Source organism: Coenobita brevimanus, chromosome 22, assembly GCF_032717465.1.
Source record: "Coenobita brevimanus isolate Jiangsu-jjx chromosome 22, ASM3271746v2, whole genome shotgun sequence".
NCBI lineage: Eukaryota > Metazoa > Arthropoda > Malacostraca > Decapoda > Coenobitidae > Coenobita > Coenobita brevimanus.
This window is the reverse complement of record NC_136975.1, coordinates 47,581,539-47,607,666: the sequence shown is the minus strand read 5'-3', so window position 1 is coordinate 47,607,666 and position 26,128 is coordinate 47,581,539. Positions and strand designations below refer to the sequence as shown.

Below are 26,128 nucleotides of genomic sequence, written 5' to 3'. Positions count from 1 at the left end.
GGTAGATAGATAACAGAGGATTTGGATATAGATGTAATGGGGGAGGCCGTGGCTCAATCGGTAGAGAGGTGGCCTGCAGTCCTACCGGACCCAGGTTCAAATCCCCGCTGGGGCAGGGAACAGTTTAAGGATTTGAATTTCATACAAGCAGACTTTACCGATCTACCAGAAGACCCGCCGACATGTAAAAATACCCCCGTTAATACCAATACATCAGTCCTGTATGAGACAGCCTTAGCACGTATTCAATATGGACGGTGGGTGTTAACGCAGAAATGGTGACATGTAGAGGTGCATGGTATGTAGGGGGACTACTGGGCCTTGAGTGCAGACTGTGAAGCCTATGCCCAGAGTCGGACACATAAAAAAAACAAATTCCCATAAGATTAATTCAAACTAAACTAACCTAGGGTCGTATTATATGTGGCTGTGGAGATTTCATAACACTTCTTCGTTGGAATTCGTTCTGCACATTTTACCTCAGTATCTTCTTGCATGTTATTGATGCAGACTCTGTCAATATTAACACGATATAGGCAGCATACAAAAGAAGTTAAGGTATAATATGCAAAGTACATCGCAAAGGAAGAGGTGATACGAAGCTTCCTATGACACCTAGAGTATGGCCCCGTAGTCTGTCCACTTTATCATTTGGTAAAAATTATATTTTTAAAGGATGTCTTGCTGAATCTGGCAGGCAGATGTGTGAAAGATAACCTTATATTAACGTGAATAAGTAGAGAAATAAATAACTAAATAATAAACAGACATATTACTGGAAAATACGGAAGGATATCTTTTTTCCCATCTGATTGTATAGTAAGTTTATTTTCTCGTGACAGAACACGAGAACACTTTCGTGGCTACATGAAATTCATTGGGTCTTAATATTTATGAAGCAGGAATGAGTGTCCTTGGTTATCAGTCAGATCAGCCGTCCAATCTGACTACACTTGGCTGTCAGCTGGAGCTAAAGGTGATGAGGGATGTTTGACAGGTTAGAGTAAACGTGTTATAATAACTTCATTCATTCTAGCGCCAGTGGATTTTGCTGTAGGAGAGGGACGCTTTCGCGTGGTGGCACCGACATATTCGAAATCGGGCGGCTTCACCGCCTGGATATACAAATGTCCCTCGGTTCCCTATCCCCCGAAACTAGGATGGTGGACTGTAGGAGGTGGACAGCTTAAGCCGGCAGTCCACCGGGTTCACGTCCTAGGGTTCCAGTTGCCACTGTTACTACTATCTATAGTGAATTTCGTTCAGTTGAGATAATTTCAAGGGGTCAAAAGAGAAGTTATGTAATTTACCTTTATTTTTTTTTATTCTACTTCGTTTCGTGTCGTTTATAAAGGCTTCAGCATGCCTGTATGCGTCGTCCTTGGTCACCCAGTGGCGGCTGTCCATGGTGCTTGATCTCTGGCAGCCTCCCTATTAAGTCCCTTATCGCTGAGATCACACTCAGTGACGTCGTCCCAGGTCTTTTTAGGTCTGTCTCTCGCAACCCTACCCCTAACGTTAACACTTCTCACCTTCTGCACTCTACCTCTTAACTCTTTCATCACAAACCTAGCCCAACCTCCCAGGCCTCGCATTCAAGGACGCACTGCACATCTACCTAGTCATTTTCATTCTTGTACGTTTGAGCCTGCGAATATCCTCTTGCTTTACTGCCCAGGTCCCACTACCATACAGCAGTTCTTACAAAGATCCATTAGCACGGAGGGAGAGCCCTCTCTTTGTCAAGAGAGGCAACAGCTCTCTGAACTTCTTCCAACCACTCCTCACTCCAGCCCCACCTTCAGCACATAACATGTCCCCCAAGTAACAAAGCTCTTCCACACACTCGAGAGATCCATCATTTCACGCCTGACAATCTCCACATGCTTTCCCCGACACATCATGTTTTTAGTGTATATAAATGGTATAGACAGTAACATTGGAAATGAAAGCTATCTAAATATGTTTGCAGATGATGCAAAAAATACAAAGGAGAATTACTAACACAGACTCTTGTAAAGAGCTACAAGAAGAATTAAATAAACTTCATGAATGGAGTAATACATGGCAAATGGAATTCAGTGTGGACAAGTGTCATGTAATCAAGTTTGGTAAAAATGGAAAAAGACCTGATTGGGATTATACGTTAGGAAATAAAACCCTACACACATCAGAAAGAGAGAAGGACCTTGGTGTGATTATCAATAACAGACTATCCCCGGCTGACCACATCAGTGAGAAGGTACGGAACATGTATACACTGCTTGCAAATATGAGAATAGCATTCACATACATAAATGAAGACATGCTAAGAAGGATAATAACATCATTCATCAGACCAACCCTGGAGTATGCATCAGAAGTCTGGAGTCCTCATCTCAAAAAACGCATAGACAAGATTGAAAAAGTTCAAAGGGCCGCTACAAGATGGATACCAAGCTTAAGGGATCTAAGCTACGAAGAAAGACTAAATAAACTGAATCTACCAACACTACAGGACAGAAGGAAAAGAGGTGACATGATAATGCTATATAAATGCATATCAGGGAAGGAGAAAATAGACATAAATGATTACTTAACATATGGGGAAGCATCAGCAAGAGGACACTGCAAAAAACTGCATAAGAAGAGAGGTGATAAAGACGTGAGGAAATTCAGTTTCCCAAACAGAGCAATTTATCAGTGGAATGCACTACCGAATGAAATAGTGTGTGCCAAAACAATTCACAAATTTAAGGATATGTACGATAAATATGGTTTAAGACACGGGGCAGTACGAGCTTGACTCATTCCTGTAAAGATACAATTAGGTAAGAAAAATTAGGTAAGAACATGGCACACATGAATTCAGCGTTATCTCGCAGCCTACCTCTAATACCACCACATCTCTTGTGCACCCACCTATCACAAACACTGCACAAGATGCTATTATTTCGCACGCCCTTGTGGCAAACCGCACATGGCCACTGTTCCTCATCTTTAACAGTACCACCACCATCCCTAGATACCATCACCTTTGTTTTATCTGCATTTATTCTCAAGCCTTTGTGCCCCATGCCGTCTCTCCACCTAAATCTTTCCTCCATCTCCCTTTCAGTCTCTGCAGCCAACACCAAATCATCGGCATACAACATCTCCCACGGGAGTCCGTTTCTGAAGTTATGTGAGAGGGCTTCAAGCACCATGATAAACAACAAGGGGCTCAAGGCTTACCCCAGATGCACACCAGTATTCACGGAAAACTCATCACTCAAATCTCTATTCACTCTCAGTTGGGTGCGAGCACCCACATACATCATACTGGATTGATGAGTAGATGTTTTATGTAATTTTTCGCGGTAATAGTAATATGTAACAGCTGGAGCTGCTTGTGGGGTTGTGTGTGTGTGTGTGTTTGAGAAAGAGAAAGAGAGAGAGTGACCCCATGTGAGAGAGGCTGGTGACAGGTGCTACTCCAGTTTATATATAGATCAAGTGGACTGTCGTGTGTGTGTGTGTGTGTGTGTGTGTGTGTGTGTGACCACAAGTGTTTGGTGTGCTGTAGGAGTGAATGTGAGTCAGTATCTGCTTAGATTATGTGTGTCCCTGTAAAAGTTGTTTTTGTGTATTTGAATGATCTTATCAACGTGAGTGCGTGGGTGGGTGTGGGTGTGGGTGTGGGTGTTTCCATGTCTTATAATAACATGTAAACCTGCAACATGAATGAACAAGTAACTTGCTTGCCTGTGTGTATGTGAAAGTTAGGCTACTTGTGTGTGAAAAAGCATGCATGTGTGTGTGTGTGTGTGTGTGTGTGTGTGTGTGTGTGTGTGTGTGTGTGTGTGTGTGTGTGTGTGTAGTAAGGTGTCTTTCTCACACCTTCCCTCTCGCCTTCGCTACCTGTCTATCTTTCCTCTCATTCTCTTTTGTCGCCTTTCTCTTTCTAGCTTGGTTTCCTCCGTTCATCTCCATTTCCTTGCCCTATTTCTTATCTTCACCTTCATTTCTCTTCCTCATTTTTTCCCCCCGTCTCGTTTTCTTCTACGCCATTTTCTTTTCTTTCTCATCTTCTCTTCTGTCTGCTCTCGTCTCCCTGGTCTTCCCTCCCCTTTTTTCCTCCCGCTTCTTTTCTTCCTTCCGTCCTCCCTCCCCTCCTCTCTCCTTCCTCTTTCCATTACGTAACACTGCCACGCTGTTGCCAGCATATATTGGCTTATATCACGAGAATAGAGAGAGAGAGAGAGAGAGAGAGAGAGAGAGAGTCCCATGGACCTTGTCATTACAGTCAGGAAACAAGAAGCGGTGCCAAGGCACAGCAAACCCGTCCCCGGCAGTAATTTTAGTGCAGACATATAAACACAAAAGAGTATCTAGTCAAAGATGTCACATATCAATTATGGAGTAAATCGGGTGAAAACTGACGATTTTATGCCCATTTGAAATTTTAGGCCCGCCCCACCAGACATTGACCCCCCCTACCGCTAACTGGGGGATGACCCCCCTGATGTAATAAGGCATATTATAGGATGCAGATTTGAAATGTGCACCTTTAGGTTTTGGTTTCATGTCGATATGACGGATTTGAAAGGAGTTATGGTGAAAAAAATGGTTTTTTACCTGTCCCAGGTTTTTTACATTTTGGGGTCTACAGCCTGGGCCTGGGCCTAATTTTGCCTAAAATTTAGTAAGGTGATCAGAAGGTCGTAGACCATCATCCCTGTAATTTTAGTCAAAATGCATCCGTAGTTTTCGCGTGAAGCTGTTAACATACAGACAAACAAACTAAGTGAAAACAATATCAGTCCCCGAGCCCCTCTGGGGCGGGGACGAGGAATGAGTAAATTATGTGTTGTATATACAGGTTTAGTGTATACGGTGGACTGAAATAGCCAGAGTCATCCACTAATGGTAGTGAGTATTTACTGTGGTGGTGTAAGTAACAGCTTTATGAGACAGTACTCTTTGTCATCGTTAGGCATGCTGTGTTTCTTTCACCTTAACTTGGGGCATGACTTTCGTCTTTTTGCAGCATATTTAACGAAGTTGAGTAGCAGAAGAAGACTGTGCTATGGCTATACATCTGTTCTATGACTTCTACCATATTCTCAAGTTTTAATCAGTTGTTTGGCCATGTGGAGAGGACTGAGTGAGAGGCTAACGAGGAAAGTGTATGCGAGTGAGGTTGAGGGGGGAGAGGGAGGGGGAGGCCGAGGATGAGATGGAGGGATGGAGTGGAGAGGTAAATGAGAGAGGGGGGTGTGAGCTGGGGAGAGGACAGTGAAATGGCGTTGGACAGGGCGACATGGAGATTATTTGTTTGTGGCCACCCCTTGTGGGATTAAGGCGTCGGGCAATAGATAGATAGATTTAAGATGGAGAGAGCAATTTTTCACAGAATCATTGTGAAAAGATTATTATGACATTACAGTTTCCATGTTATGATTGTACAACAACTGCTGCTACAGCGACGCTACAAATCGTGTTATATAACTGTGAAATGAGGCTATAAGCTTGGTAACCAGTCACACCAACAGGAAACATTTAGTCACATTTACATAGATTCAAAGTTCAAGTTGTCTCAGTATTGTTACAAATCATATTACACATGAATTTTTTTTTTTTCCAACAGCAACCAGTAACTGTTGGGAAATAATCAGCTAGCCTTGGCACATGATTTAGCTTCAGTCCATAGAAAACATCAGCTGTATGTATGTTACACAGGTGGTGCATTGGCTGCACAACTTTGTGGGGATGTTGTTGGTGTTACAGAGATGCTGCATCACAAATAAAATGTTTTGTTACAGAGACACCCCGTTGGTTGTGTAACCTGGTGGGGTCGGTGGGGATGTCGGTGGTGTTCTTCATTGTGGTGATGAAGGTGCGACAGTACCTCCTGCGGATCCTGCTGGCCTACCGAGGCTGGATGTGTGAGTCCCACCCTGCCCTGCCTTGTCTTTCTCCACATTATCCTGTCAAGTGCTGCCCTGTCATGGCCTCCTTTGCCCTGCTGTGCTCTGCCCATCCCTGCTCTGCCATGTACTGTTCCCTCTAGCCCTGCCCTGCCCTGCCCAACCCTGTTTTACCCTGTCCTTTCTACTTCATATTGCCCCTGCGTACCCTGTGATGCCCTCCTTTACCCTACCCTACCCTGCCTTGCCCTGCCCTGTCCTGTCCTGCCCTGCCCTACCCTGCTTCACACTACCCTGCCCTGCCCTGCCCTGCCATGTCCTTTCCTGTCCTGTCCAGCTTCACCCTACCCTACTGTATCCTATCCTGCCCTGCCCTGCCCTGCCAAGCTCTGCCTGCATCTTTCTGCCTTAGAGAAATAACACTGTCTACATTTTTCTTAAAATAACAGAACAGAGGAAGGAAAAACAATTGAATAAAAAAAAAAAAAAATCCATACACCAGATTACTGGCATCCTCCATTCATAAAATATCTGTAACAGTTGGACTTGAACAGCTGTAGGTTGAAGTCTGGAGGGAAACAACTCCAGGGAACCGAGTTCCAGAGAGATGCAGTTTGGGGAATAAAAGATTTCTGATAGGCAGAAGTTCTGCAATATGGCTGTGTCCAGTCATGAGCAGTACCAAATGCCCGTGTAGCATGAAGGAAGGCATGGAGAAGTGGTACAATGGATGCAACTTCGTCTGAGAATTTGGCATAAAAATATCTGTAGAATAATGCAAGGGAGGCAACATTCCTTCTTACTTGTTGGGGAGGTAGTTTATTTATCATAGCAGGGTTATTAATAATTCCAGCAGCTTTGTTCTTAATTTTGTCTGGTTGTTTTAGTGCAACCTCTCCACATCCATTCCACAAAGGTGATCAATATTCAAGCTGAGAGTGCACATGGCTCTTAAAAATTATAGCTAACTGCTCATCAGTGAAGAAGTTATAATCCAAGTTTCTTTGAGGCGGTTTTAGCAAGTGATCTGACATGAGAGGGGTGACCGTGCGTTTTGCTTGTTTTTGGTAATTAGTTGTTAAACTTTGATATGGCTAATTATACAGTGGTAAAATTATATGCGTTTTACTGTTTAGCTTGAAAGTGCTAGCTAAGATGATTAAAATGGTGGTAAACATGACATGTTTAAAGTACATTACAGTTTGGTAATTAGATGTCAAAGCAAAATAAGCAAAATGCATGGTCGCCCCTCTGGTTCGGAGCACCTCATATGACAGGGTGGACAGACAAGGATTGTGGAAAGTATTAAGAACATATGGAGTAAATGGGAAGTTGCTGAATGCTGTCAAGAGTATGTATGATGGTGCCAAGGCTGCAATGCATGTGGATGGTGAACTGAGTGAATTTTTCTCTTTGAAGGTTGGGTTGAAACAGGGATGTGTCATGTCTCCATGGTTGTTCAATCTGTACATGGATGGGGTAATAAAAGAGGTACAAGGTAGGGTAGTGGATGTTGGAGTGGCCCTGGTGAGAGAAGAGAGTGTTTGGAAACTCCCTGTACTGTTGTTTGCAGATGATACTGTGTTGTTGAGTGAAGACGAAGGGGAGCTGCATGGCTTGGTGGATGAGTTTGGGAGTGTGTGTAAGAAACGGAATCTAAAGGTGAATGTAGGGAAGAGTAAAGTGATGGTCTTTGAGAGAGGTGAAGTCAGTGAATGTACAGCGAGGTTGGATGGTGAGGAATTGGAAAATGTGAGTACGTTTAAGTACTTGGGTAGTGTGATGAGTAAGGGAGGTTTGGAGGGTGAAGTGCTTGAAAGGGTACAGCTGGGAAGAAAGGTTGCTGGTTCTTTGAAAGCAGTGATAAGAAACAGGGAAGTGAGCATGGAAGTGAAAAAGTTACTACATGACAGTATTGTGATACCAACTCTAACGTATGGGAGTGAAGCTTGGACGTTGATGGAAGGACACAAGTCAAGAGTGAGAGCAGTGGAAATGAGTTATTTAAGAGGAGCCTGTGGAGTCACATGGAGAGACAGGCTGACGAATGAGGATGTAAAGGAGCATTGTGGTGTGGATGTGGATGTGATAGGAAGCATTATGAGGAACACACTGAGGTGGTTTGGCCATATGGAGAGGATGGAGGGTGAAAGACTAACGCAGAGAGTGTATGTGAGTGAGGTGGAGGGGGGAAGAGGGAGGGGGAGACCAAGGATGAGATGGAGGGATGGGGTGGAGAGGTATATGAGAGAGGGGGGTGTGAGTTGGGAGCAGGGCAGTGAAATGGCGGGGGACAGGGCGACGTGGAGGCGATTTGTTTGTGACCACTCGAAATGGGATTGAGGTGTCTGGCAATAGATAGATAGATAGATTGTTGCCCCAGGCTCATTGCCCTGCAGTGAACTGCAGGATGAAAATACCTTTCTCTTGCAGCCTACCATCATCCTTTCAAGAGATGGGGAAGGAGTTGAGGGATGTTTGTACAATGAGACAGTGGAACCTCTTGATTATAGCATTGCTCCTTGCTAGTGTGTGAAGGTATCTTTCTCTAGTACAGAAAACACATCCTCATGGTGGTGAAACCAGCCCCATTCAATGGATATCAGAATGAACATGGTTCTCAGTGTAAGCTTTAATAATATACGTTATACACTAGAGTGATATATAATCACCAAATTATAAAGTACAACAGTCAGTAAACATGTGTTGCTCTGTAAAAGAACAGGAAAGCTGGCAAACAAAACCCTAATCACCCACTGGCACTTTCAGATGAGAATGTACGTGAGGTGTCATGGAAGACCAAGCTGTGGGGGCTGACAGTGAAGTTTGTGTCAGGGTACCAGCCATCACTGTACTCCTGCCAGCGCTCCCTCCCTCGCATGCCAGTCCCTCCCCTTGACCATACACTCAGTAAGTCAGTCTGTCTATCTTTCTGTCTATTTATCTATGTCTGTCATGTATCTACTGTACTCCTGCTAGTGCTCCCTCTCTCATATGCTAGTCCCACCTCTTGACTAGACACTTAGCAAGTCAGTCAGTCTATCTTTGGAGATTTCATAACACCTCTTCCTAGGCAATTTATTCTTCATATTATACCTTAGCATTCTCATGTATATTATTTGTACCATTTTTAATACTGACATATTTTACAACCGTAACATACTACAGAATACTGAGGTGTAATTTGCAGAATAAATCACCAAGAAAAAGGTGTTACAAAATCTCCAAACCCCCTTGGGGGTACAACCCTCACTGTCACGGTTGATCCATAACAACACATTTTACAGCATTCATCTCAGTCTTCATATCCTTGAGAGAGGCCTAATTGACTATACTAATATTTACATTGTCTTATGCCATGTGGTGAGGATGGAGGGTGAAAGACTGATGAAGAGAGTGTATGTGAGTGAGGTGGAAGGGGGGGAGGAAGGAGGAGGCCAAGGATGAGATGGAGGGATGGGGTGGAGAGGTATTTGAGAGAGGGGGGTGTGAGTTGGGAGTGGGGCAGTGAAATGACAGGGGACAGGGCAATGTGGAGGCGATTTGTTTATGCCCACCCCGAACGGGATTAAGGCATCTGGCAATAGATAGATAGATAGATTATACTCAATATACAGTACTTGTGTATTTGTTTATGTAGGTTATAAGTCACAGACATTTAATGACAGAATTATGAATAGTTTGTATTATTGTTATGGATATAGTACGTTAGGTCTGTATCTTTTTTGTTGTTTGCAGGTAGGGGGTGAGTTTATTGTATATTAGCCCCTTCAACCCAATGACATATTTTGTCTTTTCTCATGCAGCCTGTAGATAATATTATAGTATTTACCTGTGGAGAGGCTTTCAACTAGAGAGGTCTGAGAGATCCTTCATTTATACCCTTGCTACAAATGATCTCACTGCTACTGAATGAAAGTTTTGGGAGATAGCAAGAATAAATCAATTTGACACATCAGATTGAAGAGGTTAACATAATATTATGAGGTACAGTAGTTTTATAGTTTGAGTTCTAACCTCTTTTGTCTTAGTAAATCAATAAGTATCTTTGTTCAGTCATGAGGTTGCCTCTTCTTGGTATTAAAGGTTGGGTTTAATTCAACAGTACTCTTAGTAAAACAATTATACTGATTTATATTTTTCAGCTTAACTAGAATGTGCTGTCTTTACTAAAAATTGGTATAGGATTGCTAGCCAGGTATCTGCTGCCATGAGTGACATCAACACTTTGAACCTTATAAACCTGTTTTATTTTTTCATTGTACTTAATCAAATGTTAATCTGCATTATGTTTTATAGTTAGCTGAACTCAGTAGAAAATGAGTTTTCAGTTACATCATAGCTTGTGGGGTTCAAAACTTGCATGTACTTTACTGTATTATTGTAGTGTCAGTGTAGTATCAAGTGTTATGTTCAGGCAGGCTGCTGGACAGCTTGAAGCCACTGTGCTCTGAGGAGGAACTCAAGGACTATGCCAAACAGGCCAGTGACTTTGAGAGCACCATTGGTCCTCGTCTACAGCGTCTCCTCTACCTCAAGTCTTGGTGGGCCCCAAACTACGTGTCTGACTGGTGGTGAGTTACAGTATATGTGTTATTGTGGTCCCAAGGTCATCTGAACATAAATCCGGTGGACTGCTGGTTGAGGTTGCCCTTCTCCTGTAATCCACCATCCTCCTTTTGAGGGGACAGAGAGGGAGTAGAAGAAGAACAATAAGAACCTAGTGCTAAAATCCAGCACAGAGCCGGATTATCAGCTGCAAGTTGTGTATGCTGGGCGAGCCAGGAGCACAGATGCAGTGTGGTGAAAGAAATGGGTCAATGGAAGAAGTATTTCATATTACAGATGGGGCTACTGAAGTTTGTGGTAGGTGGGGGCACTCACCATCCACTCACTCGATGTAGTGCTGCTCTCGGATGTCTGCCCTTTCCTCTCCATCCTTCTTTCCTTCCATTCTCTTCTGTCTTTCTTTCCTTCATTCTTTCCTGGTCCTTCTGCCTACAGGTGACTTTACACTCCCTCTTCTGTCTTTCTTTCCTTCATTCTTTCCACTTCCTTCAGCCTGTGGGTGACTCTACACTGAGTGACAAGCCAAATGGTTTCCTGTGCACCAGGAAACCATTTACTACGCTGGGTGGTAACCATATAACCAAATTTTGGCACCTGGTGGTTTAGTGTGTAATTATTGCGCTCCAATCGGATTGAGCCGGTGAAGGTTTATATCCAAGGGGTGGTTGGGGTTGATTGCTCACATAATGCCACACAGGGACGAGTGAGGCTGGTCACTCTCATCTTAAATGTCGGGACCAACTGCCTAGCCCCGGGCTCCTATGCTCCTCATGGGGCAGTGTAGGATTGGATGATGGATGGATGGATGGATGGCTACTGAAGTGGGTAAAGAAATTAGATGTTCAGTGACATGTTTAGTTATATTCTTGTTGCTGCCAGATGATTTTATTCAGCTTAGGAAAGACCTCAAGAACTGAAGGGGTTAATGAAGGCCATATCTAACATCTCTAGTTTGAAAGCTCTCACCAGAGCTGTGTAAAACCATCTAGTGGGAGCAGTATAGTAATACAATACAAAATATATCACTGGAGTGACTTATATATGATGTGATGAACTTAATGAAGTACAGCACAGTATAATTCCTACAGGGAGAAATATGTCTATCTGCGATCCCGGTGTCCACTTCTCATCAACTCCAATTACTATGCTCTTGACCACTACATATGGACACCCACAAACAGACAGGTCAGTCCATTCTTATATCTGTCGACAGTTTGTTTCTTCATGACAAGATTGGGTCACTCCTTCTAAGTGAATACTGTCATAGTTTGCCTGAAATTTGATCAGCCTTAGTTATTAAGTAAGAATGAGTCTCCTTAGTTACTGTGATATAGTTGGTTTCTTTTCAACTTAAATCAACAACACATACAGTACACAGTTGCACTTCACTGCAAGTTGGTACCATAGGACATTGCGATAATGGTACTCAGTTTGAAGCAAGAACACAGTTCTTGAAGGTCTCCAGTGATAATGTTATATAGTATTAACATTATTCAGTGCAGGTAATGGTCAAGGTAATATTTTGCTGCTTTAGGAGGGTTTAGAGAATATTGGGTACTCTTGTTATTTTTGTGGTCTTAGGATCATATGGATGTGGACACAGTGGAGTGGATGCTAAAGTTCACCTTTTCCTGTAGTCTACCATACTTCTTTTGGGGAACAGTGAGGGAGCTGAGGGACATTTGTATGACCAGGTAGAATTGTTGACTAGTTATAACAGTGCCACCATGTGAAAGCTTCCCTCATATGCAGCAGTACAATACTCTGCAAATGTTTTCTGATGGCAGGTGTCAAGGGCAGCTAATGTAGTGCATTCAATCATGAGCATGAAGCGTCAGATTGACCGAGAAGAACTGCAGCCACTACTTCTCCGCAACACCATCCCAGTCTGCATGGCACAGTATGAACGCCTGTTTTCCACAGTACGGTAAGTATTTTTCACGAGTAATTGGTTCAGTCTGATAGGTTATGAAGTATATAGATGTGTGTGTGTGTGTGTGTGTGTGTGTGTGGCAGATTATTCCTGTGAGGTGGAGTCAGGATTCTGCAAGCTTGAATGGCGAGTGAGTGAGTGTGTGGCCCAGATCAAAGGGCATGCTGTTACTTAACTCATTCTCTGTCATGTTTTTCTTTCTAGACCCTACATTATACCATCTTTGGGTGTGAAAAGAGGTTGGGATGATGATGATGATGATGATGATGATGATAATGGTGATGATGATGGTGATGATGATGGTGGTGATGGTGATGATGATGATGATGATGATGATGATGATGATGGTGGTGGCAGTGGTGATTGATGGTGATGATGGTGGTGATTATGGTGGTGGTGATGATTGATGATTGATTTGTAGTGACTGATTGGTGGTGAATGATTGGTTGGTGGTGGTGATGGTGAAGGAGAAGGAGGAGGAGGAGGAGAGGGATGTCTTCATGTGGTGGCACTGATAGAACCAGGCAGCTCTGCAGCTTGGGTATACAAATGTCCCTTAACTCTCCTCCCAATCCTTTAGAAGGAGCAGAGTGGGTTGTAAGAGACACACTTTAGCCTGGAGTTTGCAGGGTTCACATTGAGATGAGCCTGGGGCTGCAACAGTTTTGATAATGCTGTTGATGAATGACAGAATACCAGGTGAAGAGATTGATGAGTTGCTTCACTACGACTCTGCTGAATCACGCAACATCGTGGTGTGGCGTCAGGGACTTTTCTACCAACTCAGCATCTGTGATGACAAGAACCAGCTGCTGTCAGCATCAGTCCTAGAGCAGCTCTTCCAGAGCATAATTGATGATGCTGACAAACACAAAGGTGAAACTCCATTACCTGTACTAATGTACAGTAGTGCTACCTTCTACCTACTTCCTGTGTTGCAAAACTCCATAACTATTATGCAGCAGTTTTACCTCCTGCCTGCTTCCTATGCCCCAAAATTACATTACTGTACAGAAGTTTTGCCTTCTACACTCTTCCTGTGTCCTAAACCTGAGTAACTATTATACCATACTTCTTCTTCCTACCTGCTTCCTAAATCCAACAGCCTTTCCTGATTTCCTCTCTACATAGTACAGGCAGTTGTTGTTACAGCATGGGGATTTGTTCCAGAATATCACAACTTCTTTCATACATCATCTGGTATTAAGAAGTGTGTGAAACTGTCAACTCAACTTATAGGAAGGAATGGAACTATAATAAACAATTTTCTGTCATTTACTCTGGACTTTATAAGAGAAACAGAATATGAAGGTGACAAATTGAAAGACATACCAATGTGTTTCCACCTAATGGAACTGGGCCACTCCAACAACTCAAGTAGTACACTAAGTCTTGGTTGCATGAAATTCAGTGAACCTTAGTTTTGAGGTAGGAACAAGTCTTCTTGGCTACTTGTCAAATCATCCCCTTAGTGTGACTACACGTGTTCATCAACAGAACTGAAAGGGGTAAAGGATTTCTGTCAGGTTAGAACAAACTCATTATAGGACTGCCTTTAATCATGTGAAGACTTTTTGTGGCAGGCAGTGTGGACAAGAGTGGTAATCTGTTATTACAAGTGAACATTCAGGATGGAAAGATGGCAATTCTAGGCCAATTTTAGAGGAAGAGAGTGTAAATGTAATTATAGTGAGGACTACCTGTACTCACATAAAGGCTTTTTGTGGCAGAGAGTGTGAGCGAGAGTGAGCGGAGTGTAGCGGCTCTGACCAACCTGCCTCGTGCTGAATGGGCGGCAGTGCTACGGGAACACATGACTACCGGCATCAACAATGACAACATGGATCTCATCAAGAAGGCTGTCTTCATGGTTAGTAATTATCATTTTTATATTTATCTCAAGTGCTGGAGAGGGATGCCTTCATGTGGTGGCACCAATATAACCAGGTGGTAGATCTACCCAGTTACACTTTGCAAAGGAACAATCTCCATGCATCTGGTCTTTGGTTCCTTCTTCCTTGCATTTAAAAAAAAAAAAAAAAAAAAAAAAATCCTTCATTTCCCCCCTTGTCAACCAAAAGGAGAATGGTGGGCTGTAGGAGAGGAGTAACTTCAGCATGCAGAGTACTGAGTTCAGATATGGATGAACCTGTGACTGTTGGTACATATTGAGCTCCCGTTTATATACTTAGAGTATATGATTGTGATGATGATGATGGTGATTACAATGATGATGATGATGGTGATGGTGATGGTGATAATGATTGTAATGATTATGATGATGGTGATAATGATTGTAATGATGATGATGGTGAAAGTGATTATATTGATGATGAATTCTTGACAGGTGATACTGCTCGATAAGGTCCCGGAGAGTATTTCTGACAAAGGCAAGACTCTTCTTCATGCTGATGGAAGAACATTATGGTAAGTTCAGATTTGGCTCGAAGTTACCTGTGATCAACCCCCACTTACATCCACACCTACACCCACACCTGCACTTCCCTAATCCCACATCTGCACCCATCTACATCCACATAGCCACACAAGTATCCACATCTGTACCCACCTACATACCTAATAGATAGTTTTGGCACATATTTTAGCTCCTAGTCCATAGAAAACATTAGCTGTACTGTGGCCAGCCTCAGTATAGGTATTCCCTAAGAGAAAGTATGGTATCTTGTATTAGATTTTATTTGAAAACCTCATTCACATATTGTTCTGTTGCTCTGTACAGGTGTAATAACCCTGTAAGCCCAGGAACATCTCTTCACTTTATTCTTGCCATTTGATGATTTTATTCAAATTGGAGGGATAAGATATAGCCTTCATAATCCCTTTCAGCATGAGAAGTCTTTGCTGAGTTGAATTGTCTGATAGCAGCAAGAATATATTGTAAAGGACATCATCCTAGTTCAGTGATATGAGCCTCAACCATATACTTTTGCTCTGCATAGGTGTGATAAGAGCCTCAACGTGTGTTTCTTCCCTGATGGCCAGTGTGGCCTCAACGTAGAGCACTCAATGGCTGACGCTCCTGCCATGGGCCACGTCTGGGAGTATGCTATGACCATGGAGTAAGTGCAGGCTGGACTGTAGTGGGAAGTGGGGAGGGGCATGCGAATATACCAGGTGAAAATGGATGCTGTAAGATTAACAGTTTGAGTGCATATGAAAATTTATCTAAGATTGAAAGTATTAGGGGGTAAAAAAGTGGGCATGTGAGACAAAGAAGTGGTGAGATGAGTTGGAATGGTGGTAGGGGGAGTGGGGAGGACCCATTAGAATATACTATGAAAAAATAGGTATTGTAGGATTAATGGTTTAGAATAACACACAACCAAAATTCATACACTTCTCACCCTCTGCACCTAGTTATCATCTTCCATCCATTCAGCATGCCCAAACCGTCTCGGTAATAATGTGGGAATGCCATTTTTAAAAATTCCAGAGATAATATGGTTATGCCTGTTACTTTTTCTTTCTTTTTTTCAGAGTAATTGAAAGACGATATTTGGACAATGGACAGGTGATGCCTCCCCCCAGATCTTTCAAGCAAGGCAACATTACCATGCCACGACGCATAATCTGGGATATCACAGATGCACTGGAGAAGGAAATCAACAGAGCAGTCACCATGAACCAAAAGGTAACATATTAATAGTGATAAATTCAATTATACAGTGAAACCTCGATATAACGGACTTCGATAGACCGGAATTCGCTTTTATCAGAATCGAGGAGCTACCGGACTAAATTCTTATATATCGGAAAAAGTCCGATGAAGCCAGAAGCAGTCCGGACTGCCAGACCACTTCAGCTATGTTCACCTAAATAAGGTAAATAAAAGACATGTTTATCAGTGGACAGTACAGTATTATTATATATAATATACCGTTTGATTATTGTAGTGAATGTTTAATACAGTACAGTACTGCAGTGTTAGTGAAAACTGTTTAAAAACCGTTGGTGTCATCTGGACTAATGTCTGATATATTGGAAAAAATCCAGGTTAGCCGGGGGAAGTCTGGATGTCGTTTTTATCGGATTTTCGCTTTTTTCGGAATGGCTTGGGCCCCAATTAGTCCGTTATAGTGAGGTTTTACTGTAATACTGACTGTACAGTCAATTTGCTTTCATCTGCCAGAACTGGACCAGTCTCACAACTTGAATACAGCACTAAGTCTTGGTGACATGAATTCAGTGAACCATAGTTACATGATAGGAATGTCATAATTACAAGATGGGAATGCCATAGTTATGAGTGAGATGTGCCTTAGTTACAAGAGAGGAATGCCTTAGTTATGAGAGAGGAATGCTTTAGTTGTGTGAGGAATGCCATAATTACAAGATAGGAATGTCATAGCTATGAGAGAGGAATGCCTTAATTGCAAGATAGGAATGCCTACAATATGACTGCACTTTGCCATTAGCTATGCTGAAAAAGAGTTATGGGTCACTGTCAGATGAAAAGAAATAAACTATAATAGTCCATCTATCTGTCTATTGCCAGACGCCTCAATCCCACATGGGGTGGTCACAAACAAATTGCCTCCACGTTGCCCTGTCCCCCGCCATTTCACTGCCCTACTCCCAACTCACACTCCCCTCTCTCATATACCTCTGCACTCCATCCCTCCATCTCATCCTCAGCCTCCCCCTCCCTCCCCCCCTTCCACCTCACTCACATACACTCTCCTCATCAGTCTCTCACCTTCCATCCTCTTCACATGGCCAAACCACCTCTGTGTTCCTCCTAATGCTTCCTATCGCATCCACATCCACACCACAATGCTCCTTTATATCCTCATTTGTCAGCCTATCTCTCCATGTGACTCCACAGGCACCTCTCAGATAATTCATTTCCACTGCCCTCACTCTTGACTTGTGCCCCTCCACCAAAGTCCAAGCTTCACTTCTTTACGTTAGAGTTAGTATCACAATACTGTCATGCAATAACTTTTTCACTTCCATGTTTCATATTACTGCATAAAGAACCAGCAACCTGTCTTCCTTGTTGTACCCTTTTATGCACTTCACCCTCTAATCTTCCATCCTTTGTCAACCTGTCTCTCCATGTGACTCCACAGGCTCCTCTTAAATAACTCATTTCCACTGCTATCACTCTTGACTTATGTCCTTCCAACACCGTCCAAGCTTCACTTCCATACGTTAGAGTTGGTATCGCAATACTGTCATGTAGTAACTTTTTCACTTCCATACTCACTTCCCTGTTTCTTATCACCCATGATAATGCTAAAGACAGTGATTAAGCTGATGATGGTGATGATGATGATGCCTTTTTTTACTTCAGAATAATGATGACTTAGATCTAGAAATAAGAAACCACAGCAAATTTGGGAAAGGAGTCATCAAGAAGGCTCGTATCAGCCCTGATGCTTTCATACAGATATCACTTCAGTTGGCATACTATCGGCATACTGGAAGGTGGGTGCTCAGAACAGTTTTCATATACTGTGGATTGTTCAAGGAAACTAGGCTAAATTTTTCTCATTTCACAGAGTATTTCCTGTAACTCCTTTGCAGAACATGACAATACAGTGGCTGAATAACCTTTGCACAGCACTTCATGATTAGTGCTGTGTCTTTGTATAATCCATTGTTGTAGCTTAGCATTCAGGATAGAACAGTGTAAAGTCTCCAGTAAATATATGAGGAAAATAGATAATGTCTTCCTATACTAGCGACTGTATACATAATGTGGTATGTTATAGGAAAAGTGGAGAAATCTTAGAAAATGTATAACTACAGCCTTAACTCCTTCACAATGATGGCTTCTTTATTACTTTCTTCTTGCTGTCTCCAGATGATTAAGACATTTTGAACTGCAGCTGCCTCCCATGCTGAATAAAATCATCAGTTAGCAGCAAGACATTCTTTAAAATTACATCTTTGAGCTAAAGGAGCTGTGAAATTACTGTTGCATATACATATGATCTTTAAGTGATAATTTCTTTCATTCACAAACTTCTAGATTCTGTCAGACATATGAAGCATCCGCCACAAGACTGTATCAGAATGGACGCACTGAAACTGTGAGGTCATGTACTGAGGACACTGCAGCATTTGTCAGGTATGTTAGTTACTGTTTTTTTTTTTGTCTATCCATCATTCTGTCAGTCTGTTTGTCTATTTATCCATCATTCTGTCAGTCTATTTGTCTCTCTGTCTGTCTGTTCATCTGTCTGTATTTATATCTTTCCGTTTATGTCTGTATTAATATCTTTCTGTTTATCTCTCTGTCTATCTGTGTCTATAACCAGATGCCTTAATCCAGGAGGACATGGCCGCACACATATCACATCCATCTCACACTGCCCTCAACCATCAGACATCCCTTCCTTCAGTTCACATCATCCTAATTCATATATCTCCCCACCTTGTCCCTCTGTCTCATCTTTGGGCTCCCACTTCTTCTCTTCCTGTCCACCATACACATACACTCTCTTGGTCAGTTTCTCATTATCCATTCTCTCCGCATGACTAATGTCTTACATATATATATTTTCATTTATTCATTCATCATCTAATCCTGTGTTGCACCATAAGGAGCGTACGAGCCCGGGACTAGGCAAGTCGGTCCTGGCATTTAAGATGAGGGTGACCAGTCTTACTCATCCCAGAGTGGTATTACGTGAGCAGTAAACCCCAGCCATCCCTTGGATATAAACCAACACAGGCTCAGTCCAATTGGAGCACATTATTATTACCCACTAAACCACCAGACGTCATAATTTGGCTATATGATTACCACCCAGCGTAGTAAATGGTTTCCTGGCATACAGAAAACCATTTGGGTTATCACTCAGTGTAGAGTCACCCGTAACAGAAGGAAGAGGAAAGAATGAAGGAAAGAAAGATAGAAGATGCAGGAAGAAAAGGAAGAAAGGATAGGGCAGGCACCTGAGAGCAGCACTATATCGAGTGAGTGGATGGTGAGCGCCCCCACCTACCACTACACACACACACACACACACACACACACACACACACACATTTATATACAGTACAGTAAAAGTCCTGTAATCCGAATCACAGGGGACCGAGGGTCTTTTGGACTTGTGATTTTTTTTTTTTTTTTACTGTTGGGAGGGACCTTTGAAAACATTAGAAATATGAACATGGTCATTAAATAAACACTTAAAATGATATGGGCTATCTATCTGTAGATGGACAGATAGATCGGTAGAGAGTTTTATTCAGCAGATGCATAGAAGTGTAGATGAATAGTTGCAGGCAGGTACATCCAAGTCCAAGCCAGATAAATCCTTAGATAAGCACAGAAAGATTCAAAAAAGGGCCAGAAAATAAAATAAAAATTTGCCTCGAAACATTTGGAGTACAGTATTTGGATATCTGGATTATTGGTGGTCAGATTGGAGGACTTTTATTGTATATATATTATATATATATATATATATATATATATATATATATATATATATATATATATATATATATATATATATATATATATATATATATATATATATATATATATATATATATATATATATATATATATAAGTAATCCCTCTACTATCCGATGTAATAGAGCCAAAGGCATGTCTGGAAAGTGGTCCCGTCTGGAAAGTGGGCCCCTGGCTCCTGGACTGGTACTTAAGGACCCTAACCCAGCCTAACTTTGAAAGCCACCTGAATAACTCCCTACTGGACATGCATAGCACCCATTTAAACCTATTTAAGACCCTGTTCACACCAATAATGAACATAAAACATGAAATACAGTAAATGAAAAGGAACCAAAGAATGAGGAATTAAAAGTGACTGTACCTCAGCCAGGGTACTTACAGCATGTCTGTGTCCACCTTCTCTAAGGCTTTGGCAGTGGTGAAATTGCTCTTGAAGCACGTACAGTAATCCAGTGTTCTGCTGCACATAATTCTTTGCACTGTGAGTTATAATTGTTTAACACTGCACATTGTTCTTAACTGTACCACGCCTGTTTCAACTGCCAGTTTCATCCGCCAATTTGCACTCCACAGTTAATCCTTTGCACTCCAAACACCGCCCTCTCTCACTAAGGCTGCTCCAGCATCCACTGCCCTATCTTGTATCTCTTTTATAATCACATCCATGTACAGATTGAACAGCCATGGATACATGACACATCCTTGTTTCAATCCAACCTTCATATGGAAAAATTCACTCAGTTCACTATCCACACACACTGCAGCCTTAGCACCCTCATACATACTCTTCACAGCCTTCGACAACTTCCCATCTACTCCAAATATTCTTAATACTTTCCACAATCCTTGTTTACCCACCCTGTTACATGCTTTCTCCAAATCCATGAAGGCCACATACAACTTCTTTCCCTTCTCTACCCATTTTGCTGTGCTTTATTGTATATGGTCTGTCTTTCAAGGAATATATGCTTTAGTTATAATTTTCATAGATCTTGATACAAATTTTAAGGGCTCATCCTTTCTTATCCTTAGTGATTTTAGCCATACAACATCCTGTCAAGCATGTGAAATCACTTTTTTTCCACCAGTTTCCATCAGTTGTTGGAAGTGCCTAGCTGATTACTTTTTTCCCCATCAGTTTCCAGCAGCTATTGGGAAGTACTTAGCTTGCTTTGGCACTTGATTTAGCTTCCAGTCCTAAGAAAACAGCTATATCCTGGCCAAACTCAATGGTGCAGTATGGGGATTCCTCAAGAGGAAGCATGACATCATTTGATCTGATTACTGTAGATTTGATTTCATAGTTATACAGCTGCCCATTGTTATATACAGTCTAACTCCATATTGAATCAGAATTTCAAGGATTTGAATGGTTAAGGGAATGAGCGTGTGTTCCATATAATTGTACATGCTGTTGGTAGCTCTGTATCAATTTTTTTTTTGTTTTTTGTTCTCATAGCCCTTCCTTATTTCCTCCTTTCATGAGAACAGAGAGGTTGGGATGATGATGGTGGTGGTGATGATGATGATGATGATGAATGATGATGATGATGGTAACTCCATGTGTGCAGGGCAATGGTCAGTGGTACACACAGTAAGGAGGAGCTACTTCGGACGCTACGTCAGGCTGGCAACTGCCATCAGAAGCTGTACCGAGATGCCATGAATGGACATGGTATTGACAGGCATCTCTTTGCTCTCTATGTTGTCTCAAAAGGCCTTGGCTATGTAAGTATGGATAAGGTACATTTCTTTTTAACTTTACAGAGATCTCTAATTCAGTATGGGAATTCACATTTATTCTAACCTGAGAAAGATCCTTAACCCTATTCAGCTCAGCTGATAGACAAGTGTTATCAAATTGGAGTGATGATCTGGCTAGCAGCCAAGAAGACCTAGTCTACCTCAGTAGTAAGTCTTATCAAATTTCATGATGCCACAATTTGGTATTCAGGTTAAGGGAATGGCCTAGTTCTGTCAAATGAAATTAAAAGTATTATAGCCTTCCTGTTTCTCTCATTCCCTTTGCCTGTTAACTTCACTTTTTCATATGCATTTTATCTTTGCATATTACACTGAATAGACCATGATTTTGGCTCTGTTTTACTAAGGTTCTTTGGAAGCAACAGTTTTGAAGGCTTCTATCCACTGGTTCCATCTTTGTGTATAAATAAAGTCTCTTAGCCACAGGTGTAGTCACCTGTGATTAACCTCTTCAGTCCAGTGATGTCTTTTTCCACTATATCATTGCTATTCGCATAGTTTTCTTCAGCTTGGTGACTTTTCAAACTGTGGAGGTTGTGTATAGTCTTCATTAACCTCTTCACTAGTAAAGGTAATTCTTAACTTGAATGGAACCATTTGGTAATATAGTAGTCTGATTAAAATGAAAAATACAGTACTGGGTTGATGGGGTTAACATTTACAGTCAAAGCAACAACTCTTCCCAGTTCATTCTGAAAAAATTTACTATCTATCTATCTATAGCCAGATGCCATAATCCCATAAGGGGTGGCCATTTGTCACAGAGGTAGTTGTTTTACATGGAGGGACATTAACCTTCCACCAACACACTTGTATACACGTAGGGAACACATATGGGTTGGTATATGATTATACCAGCACTGTAAGTGGTTTCCTGGCTTACAGGAAACCATTAGACTTGTCACTCACTGTAAAGCCACCCAAAAAAAAAAAAGAAGATTAATAAAAAGTGACAGGAAAGATGGGAGAAACAGGAAGAAAGGAGGGCAGATGCAGAAAAAGAATTAAAACAGTGAAGGAAGAAGTAGGCAGCACTATATCAAGTGAGTGGATGATGGTTGCCACCACAACTGGGGAAATACACCGAAAACTCTCTCTACCAGTGCGTGTTTCAGACGGTTCAGTTTTTCTGCTATATATTCATCAAATTGTAAGAAAGTACAGTACTTGTGGTTTTGTCTGTACAGATGGTGTTAAGATAGGTCATTGGAATGTGTAGATTAGGACAGATGATGAAAATGAAATCTTATCACTTGTAGAAATGCTTATTAAGAGAGAAATGAGTGAAGACTATAGGAATTTGCCCAATGTGCTAAATTCACCAAACCTTTCACTTTACTGAATTAAATCATGATGAGCTTTTTATTGTTATGTTAAAACAATAATATACCCAGGAAGGCATGGTCACTTCTTATTTTTCATGGCATAGTGGTAGGTGGGGGCTCTCACCATCCATACACTTGATGTAGTGCTGCTTTTGGGGGGCTACCCTTTCCTCTCTTCCTTCGTTCTTTCTTTCCTCTTCCTTCTGTCTACAGGTGACTCTACACTGAGTGACAAGCCAAGCATTTCCTGTACACCATGAAACCATTTACTATGCTGGGTGGTAACCATATTACTGTACCAAACTATGGCATCTGGTGGTTTAGTTGTTAATTAAGGTGCTCCAACCGGATTGAGCCAGTGTTGGCTTATAGTCAAAGGGGGGTTGGAGTTTATTGCTCACATAATGCTACTCAGGAATGAGTCAGGCTGGTCACTCTCATCTTAAATGTCAGGACCAACTTGCCTAGACCTGGGCTTTTACACTCCTCCTGAGGCGACACAAAATTAGATGATGATGATGATGATGATGATGATAATTCTTCTCTTTAAGAAAATACAGTATTGTTAATAATGCATTGTATAAGCTTCTTTACCTGTATTCACCTTAACTGATTGTGTTTTTGCATTGCCAGGAGAGTCAGTTTTTAGAATCTATAATAAGGAGACCCTGGACGCTTTCCACATCCCAACAGCCTCAGCAACAGATTCAGGCAAACACGCCAGACATCAACCTCGAGCCTTTCCGCAAGATGGTGAGTGTTGGTGCAAGGATCTTTCTGTCTGCCTGTCTGCTTATCCGTATATCTAACTGTCCGTTTATCTGTCTTTCTATCCGTCTGTCTACCTATCTCTTGATCTCTATTATCTATATTTATCTATCATCTCTATATAGCTACTCATCTGTCAGTCTGAAGTCTTTTCACAAGATGAATGAGTTATCTTAGAGAAGCTTATGGAGTTGTGTGGAGAAACAGTCAGACAAATAAGGATGTGGGGATGGCTGTAAAGAATGAGGGTGAGATGTGGAAAATTCCGGTGTTGCTGTTTGCTGATGATCCAGTGTTGTTGAGTGAAGATGAATGGGAGTTGCAAGGCTTGGTGAATGAATCTGGGACAGTGTGTAGGAAAAGGAATCTGAAAGTTAATGTAAACAAGAGTAAAGTTATGTTGTTTGAGAGGAATGAAGTCACAGAATGCACAGTGAGGTTGGATGGTGAGGATAAGGAGAATGTGAATACATTCAAATACTTGGGTAGTGTGATGAGTAAGGATGGAACTTTGGGGGATGAAGTGCTTGAAAGGGTACAGCAGGGAAGGAAGGTTGTTGGTTCGCTGAAAGCAGTGATGAGAAATAGGGAGGTGAGTATGAAAGTTAAGAAGTCAATGTATGATAGTATTGTGATCCCTACTCTGACATATGGAAGCAAGGCATGGACCTTGCTAGAGGGGAACAAGTCAAGAGTGAGAGCAGTGGATATGAGTTACTTCAGAGGAGCGTGTGGAGTGACATGGAGGGACAGGTTGACGAATGAAGAAGTGAAGGAACGTTGTGGGGTGGATGTGGATGTGGTTGAGAAGATTAGGAGAAATACACTGAGGTGGTTTGGACATGTGGAGAGAATGGAGAATGAAAGACTGACTAACCCTCTACGTTGGGGAGGTGGAGGGAGGGAGAGGGAGGGGAAGACTGAGGATGAGATGGAGGGATGGAGTGGAGAGTTATATGAGAGAGGGGCGAGTGAGTTGGGGGGAGGGTAGTCAAATGGTGGGTGAAAGAGCGACTTGGAGGCGTTTTGTCTGTGACCACCCTTTATGGGATTAGGGCGTCAGGCTATAGATTGATAGATAGATAGATGGATAGAATTATGCATCAGAAAATTTCTTTTTTTTACAACAGTTTCCAGTAACTAGTGGGAGGTAATTAGCTGGCACTGGCATTTGGTTTAGCTTCCAGTCCATAGAAAACATCAGCTGCACTTTGGCCAACCTCAGTATCTGGATACCTTAAGAGAAAACATGGCTTCAACCAATAATTTTTCATTTTGCTTGTTTTTCAGTGTTCGCCTGGGGGAGGATTTGGCCCAGTGTCTGACGAGGGCTACGGGGTGTCTTACATGCTACCCACAGAGTACAACATTTTCTTCCATGTGTCTTCCAAGCGTTCATGTCCCACAACAGACTCTAGAAAGTTCGCTGACCTGGTGTTTAAGAGTATGGATGATATACGGTTGCTCTTTGATGATACGCAGTTGGACTCATAATGTTTGATAAATTATTAGGAGGAGAAGGAGACCAAGAATGAGATGGAGAGATATATGACTGATGGGGTGTGGACTGGAGGGAGGGTAGTCTGAGGGCAGAGGACAGGGTGACATGGAGGTGTTTTGTTTTTGGCCACCCCTCCATGGCATCAAGGCATCTGGTTGTATATAGACAGAGAACTGGTTGAAACTGCTGTGTAACTTAAGAGTAACTGCCCTCCCCAAAAGCTAAGATTAATATATGCTGAAGTTACGTAGATTACCTATACTTCTATTGTGATAATCTTGCATTATTTTGTCATATCTTCATGTTAATGGGTTTGAGCATCAGGATGGTATACAATGATCCCTTCGCACATTCGGTTATAATGGCTTTCGTTATCACTGCAAGGTGAAAACCTGCACTCATGCCATTATCACGTATTTTTTGGCTCAAAAACATTGTTATCGTGCACTCGAGCTAGCTTCTGCTGACAGTGATGGCGCAGTGCCTGGAGTTTCTGATGGTTTTGAGGGATTCAAAGATGAGGCCCTACTCAAGGAGTTAATCCCATTTGGTGGAGACCAATAATTCTCCACTCCTTAGCCCCAGAACCCCTTACCTCAAGCCCATCACAGGTCTCTATGGTATGTGTTTGTTCCTTATTGTGCCCTTTTCATTACTGTCTGTTAACCTAACCATACCTATGTGTGCTTCTAATACTTACCATAGCAGTGTGTATGTATTTAGTGTATCTTGATTGTTGTAAAAGGGATAATTTGGACTTGCACATGGGAAGCCTGGTACCAATCAGGATAAATCCCACAGGTTTTGTATTTTTGGTATCACGCAGTTTCATTATCGTGCAGAATATTTGGTACCAATTATGCAAAATAACCAAGGGGTCACTCTATAATGAGTCATCATACATGTTGCTGATTTGTTCCATC

The 26,128-nt window shown here is 42.0% G+C and overlaps 1 protein-coding gene across 1 annotated transcript in view; it reads left to right on the top strand.

Annotated features, from left to right (window-relative positions):
- The window catches only part of LOC145392539 (carnitine O-palmitoyltransferase 1, liver isoform-like), a 52,644-nt gene extending 27,127 nt beyond the window's left edge, over positions 1-25,517 (top strand). Inside the window, exons 3-17 of the mRNA XM_080266951.1 lie at positions 5,784-5,906; positions 8,658-8,802; positions 10,310-10,462; positions 11,546-11,642; positions 12,245-12,384; positions 13,082-13,266; positions 14,121-14,260; positions 14,738-14,817; positions 15,351-15,470; positions 15,889-16,042; positions 17,708-17,841; positions 18,389-18,487; positions 21,419-21,575; positions 23,570-23,689; positions 24,995-25,517. Of these exons, the coding sequence (XP_080123077.1) occupies positions 5,784-5,906; positions 8,658-8,802; positions 10,310-10,462; positions 11,546-11,642; positions 12,245-12,384; positions 13,082-13,266; positions 14,121-14,260; positions 14,738-14,817; positions 15,351-15,470; positions 15,889-16,042; positions 17,708-17,841; positions 18,389-18,487; positions 21,419-21,575; positions 23,570-23,689; positions 24,995-25,198 (2,051 nt within the window). The 3' untranslated portion in view covers positions 25,199-25,517. The remainder of the gene's footprint in view (positions 1-5,783; positions 5,907-8,657; positions 8,803-10,309; positions 10,463-11,545; positions 11,643-12,244; positions 12,385-13,081; positions 13,267-14,120; positions 14,261-14,737; positions 14,818-15,350; positions 15,471-15,888; positions 16,043-17,707; positions 17,842-18,388; positions 18,488-21,418; positions 21,576-23,569; positions 23,690-24,994) is intronic.
- The last annotated feature ends 611 nt before the right edge of the window (positions 25,518-26,128 follow it).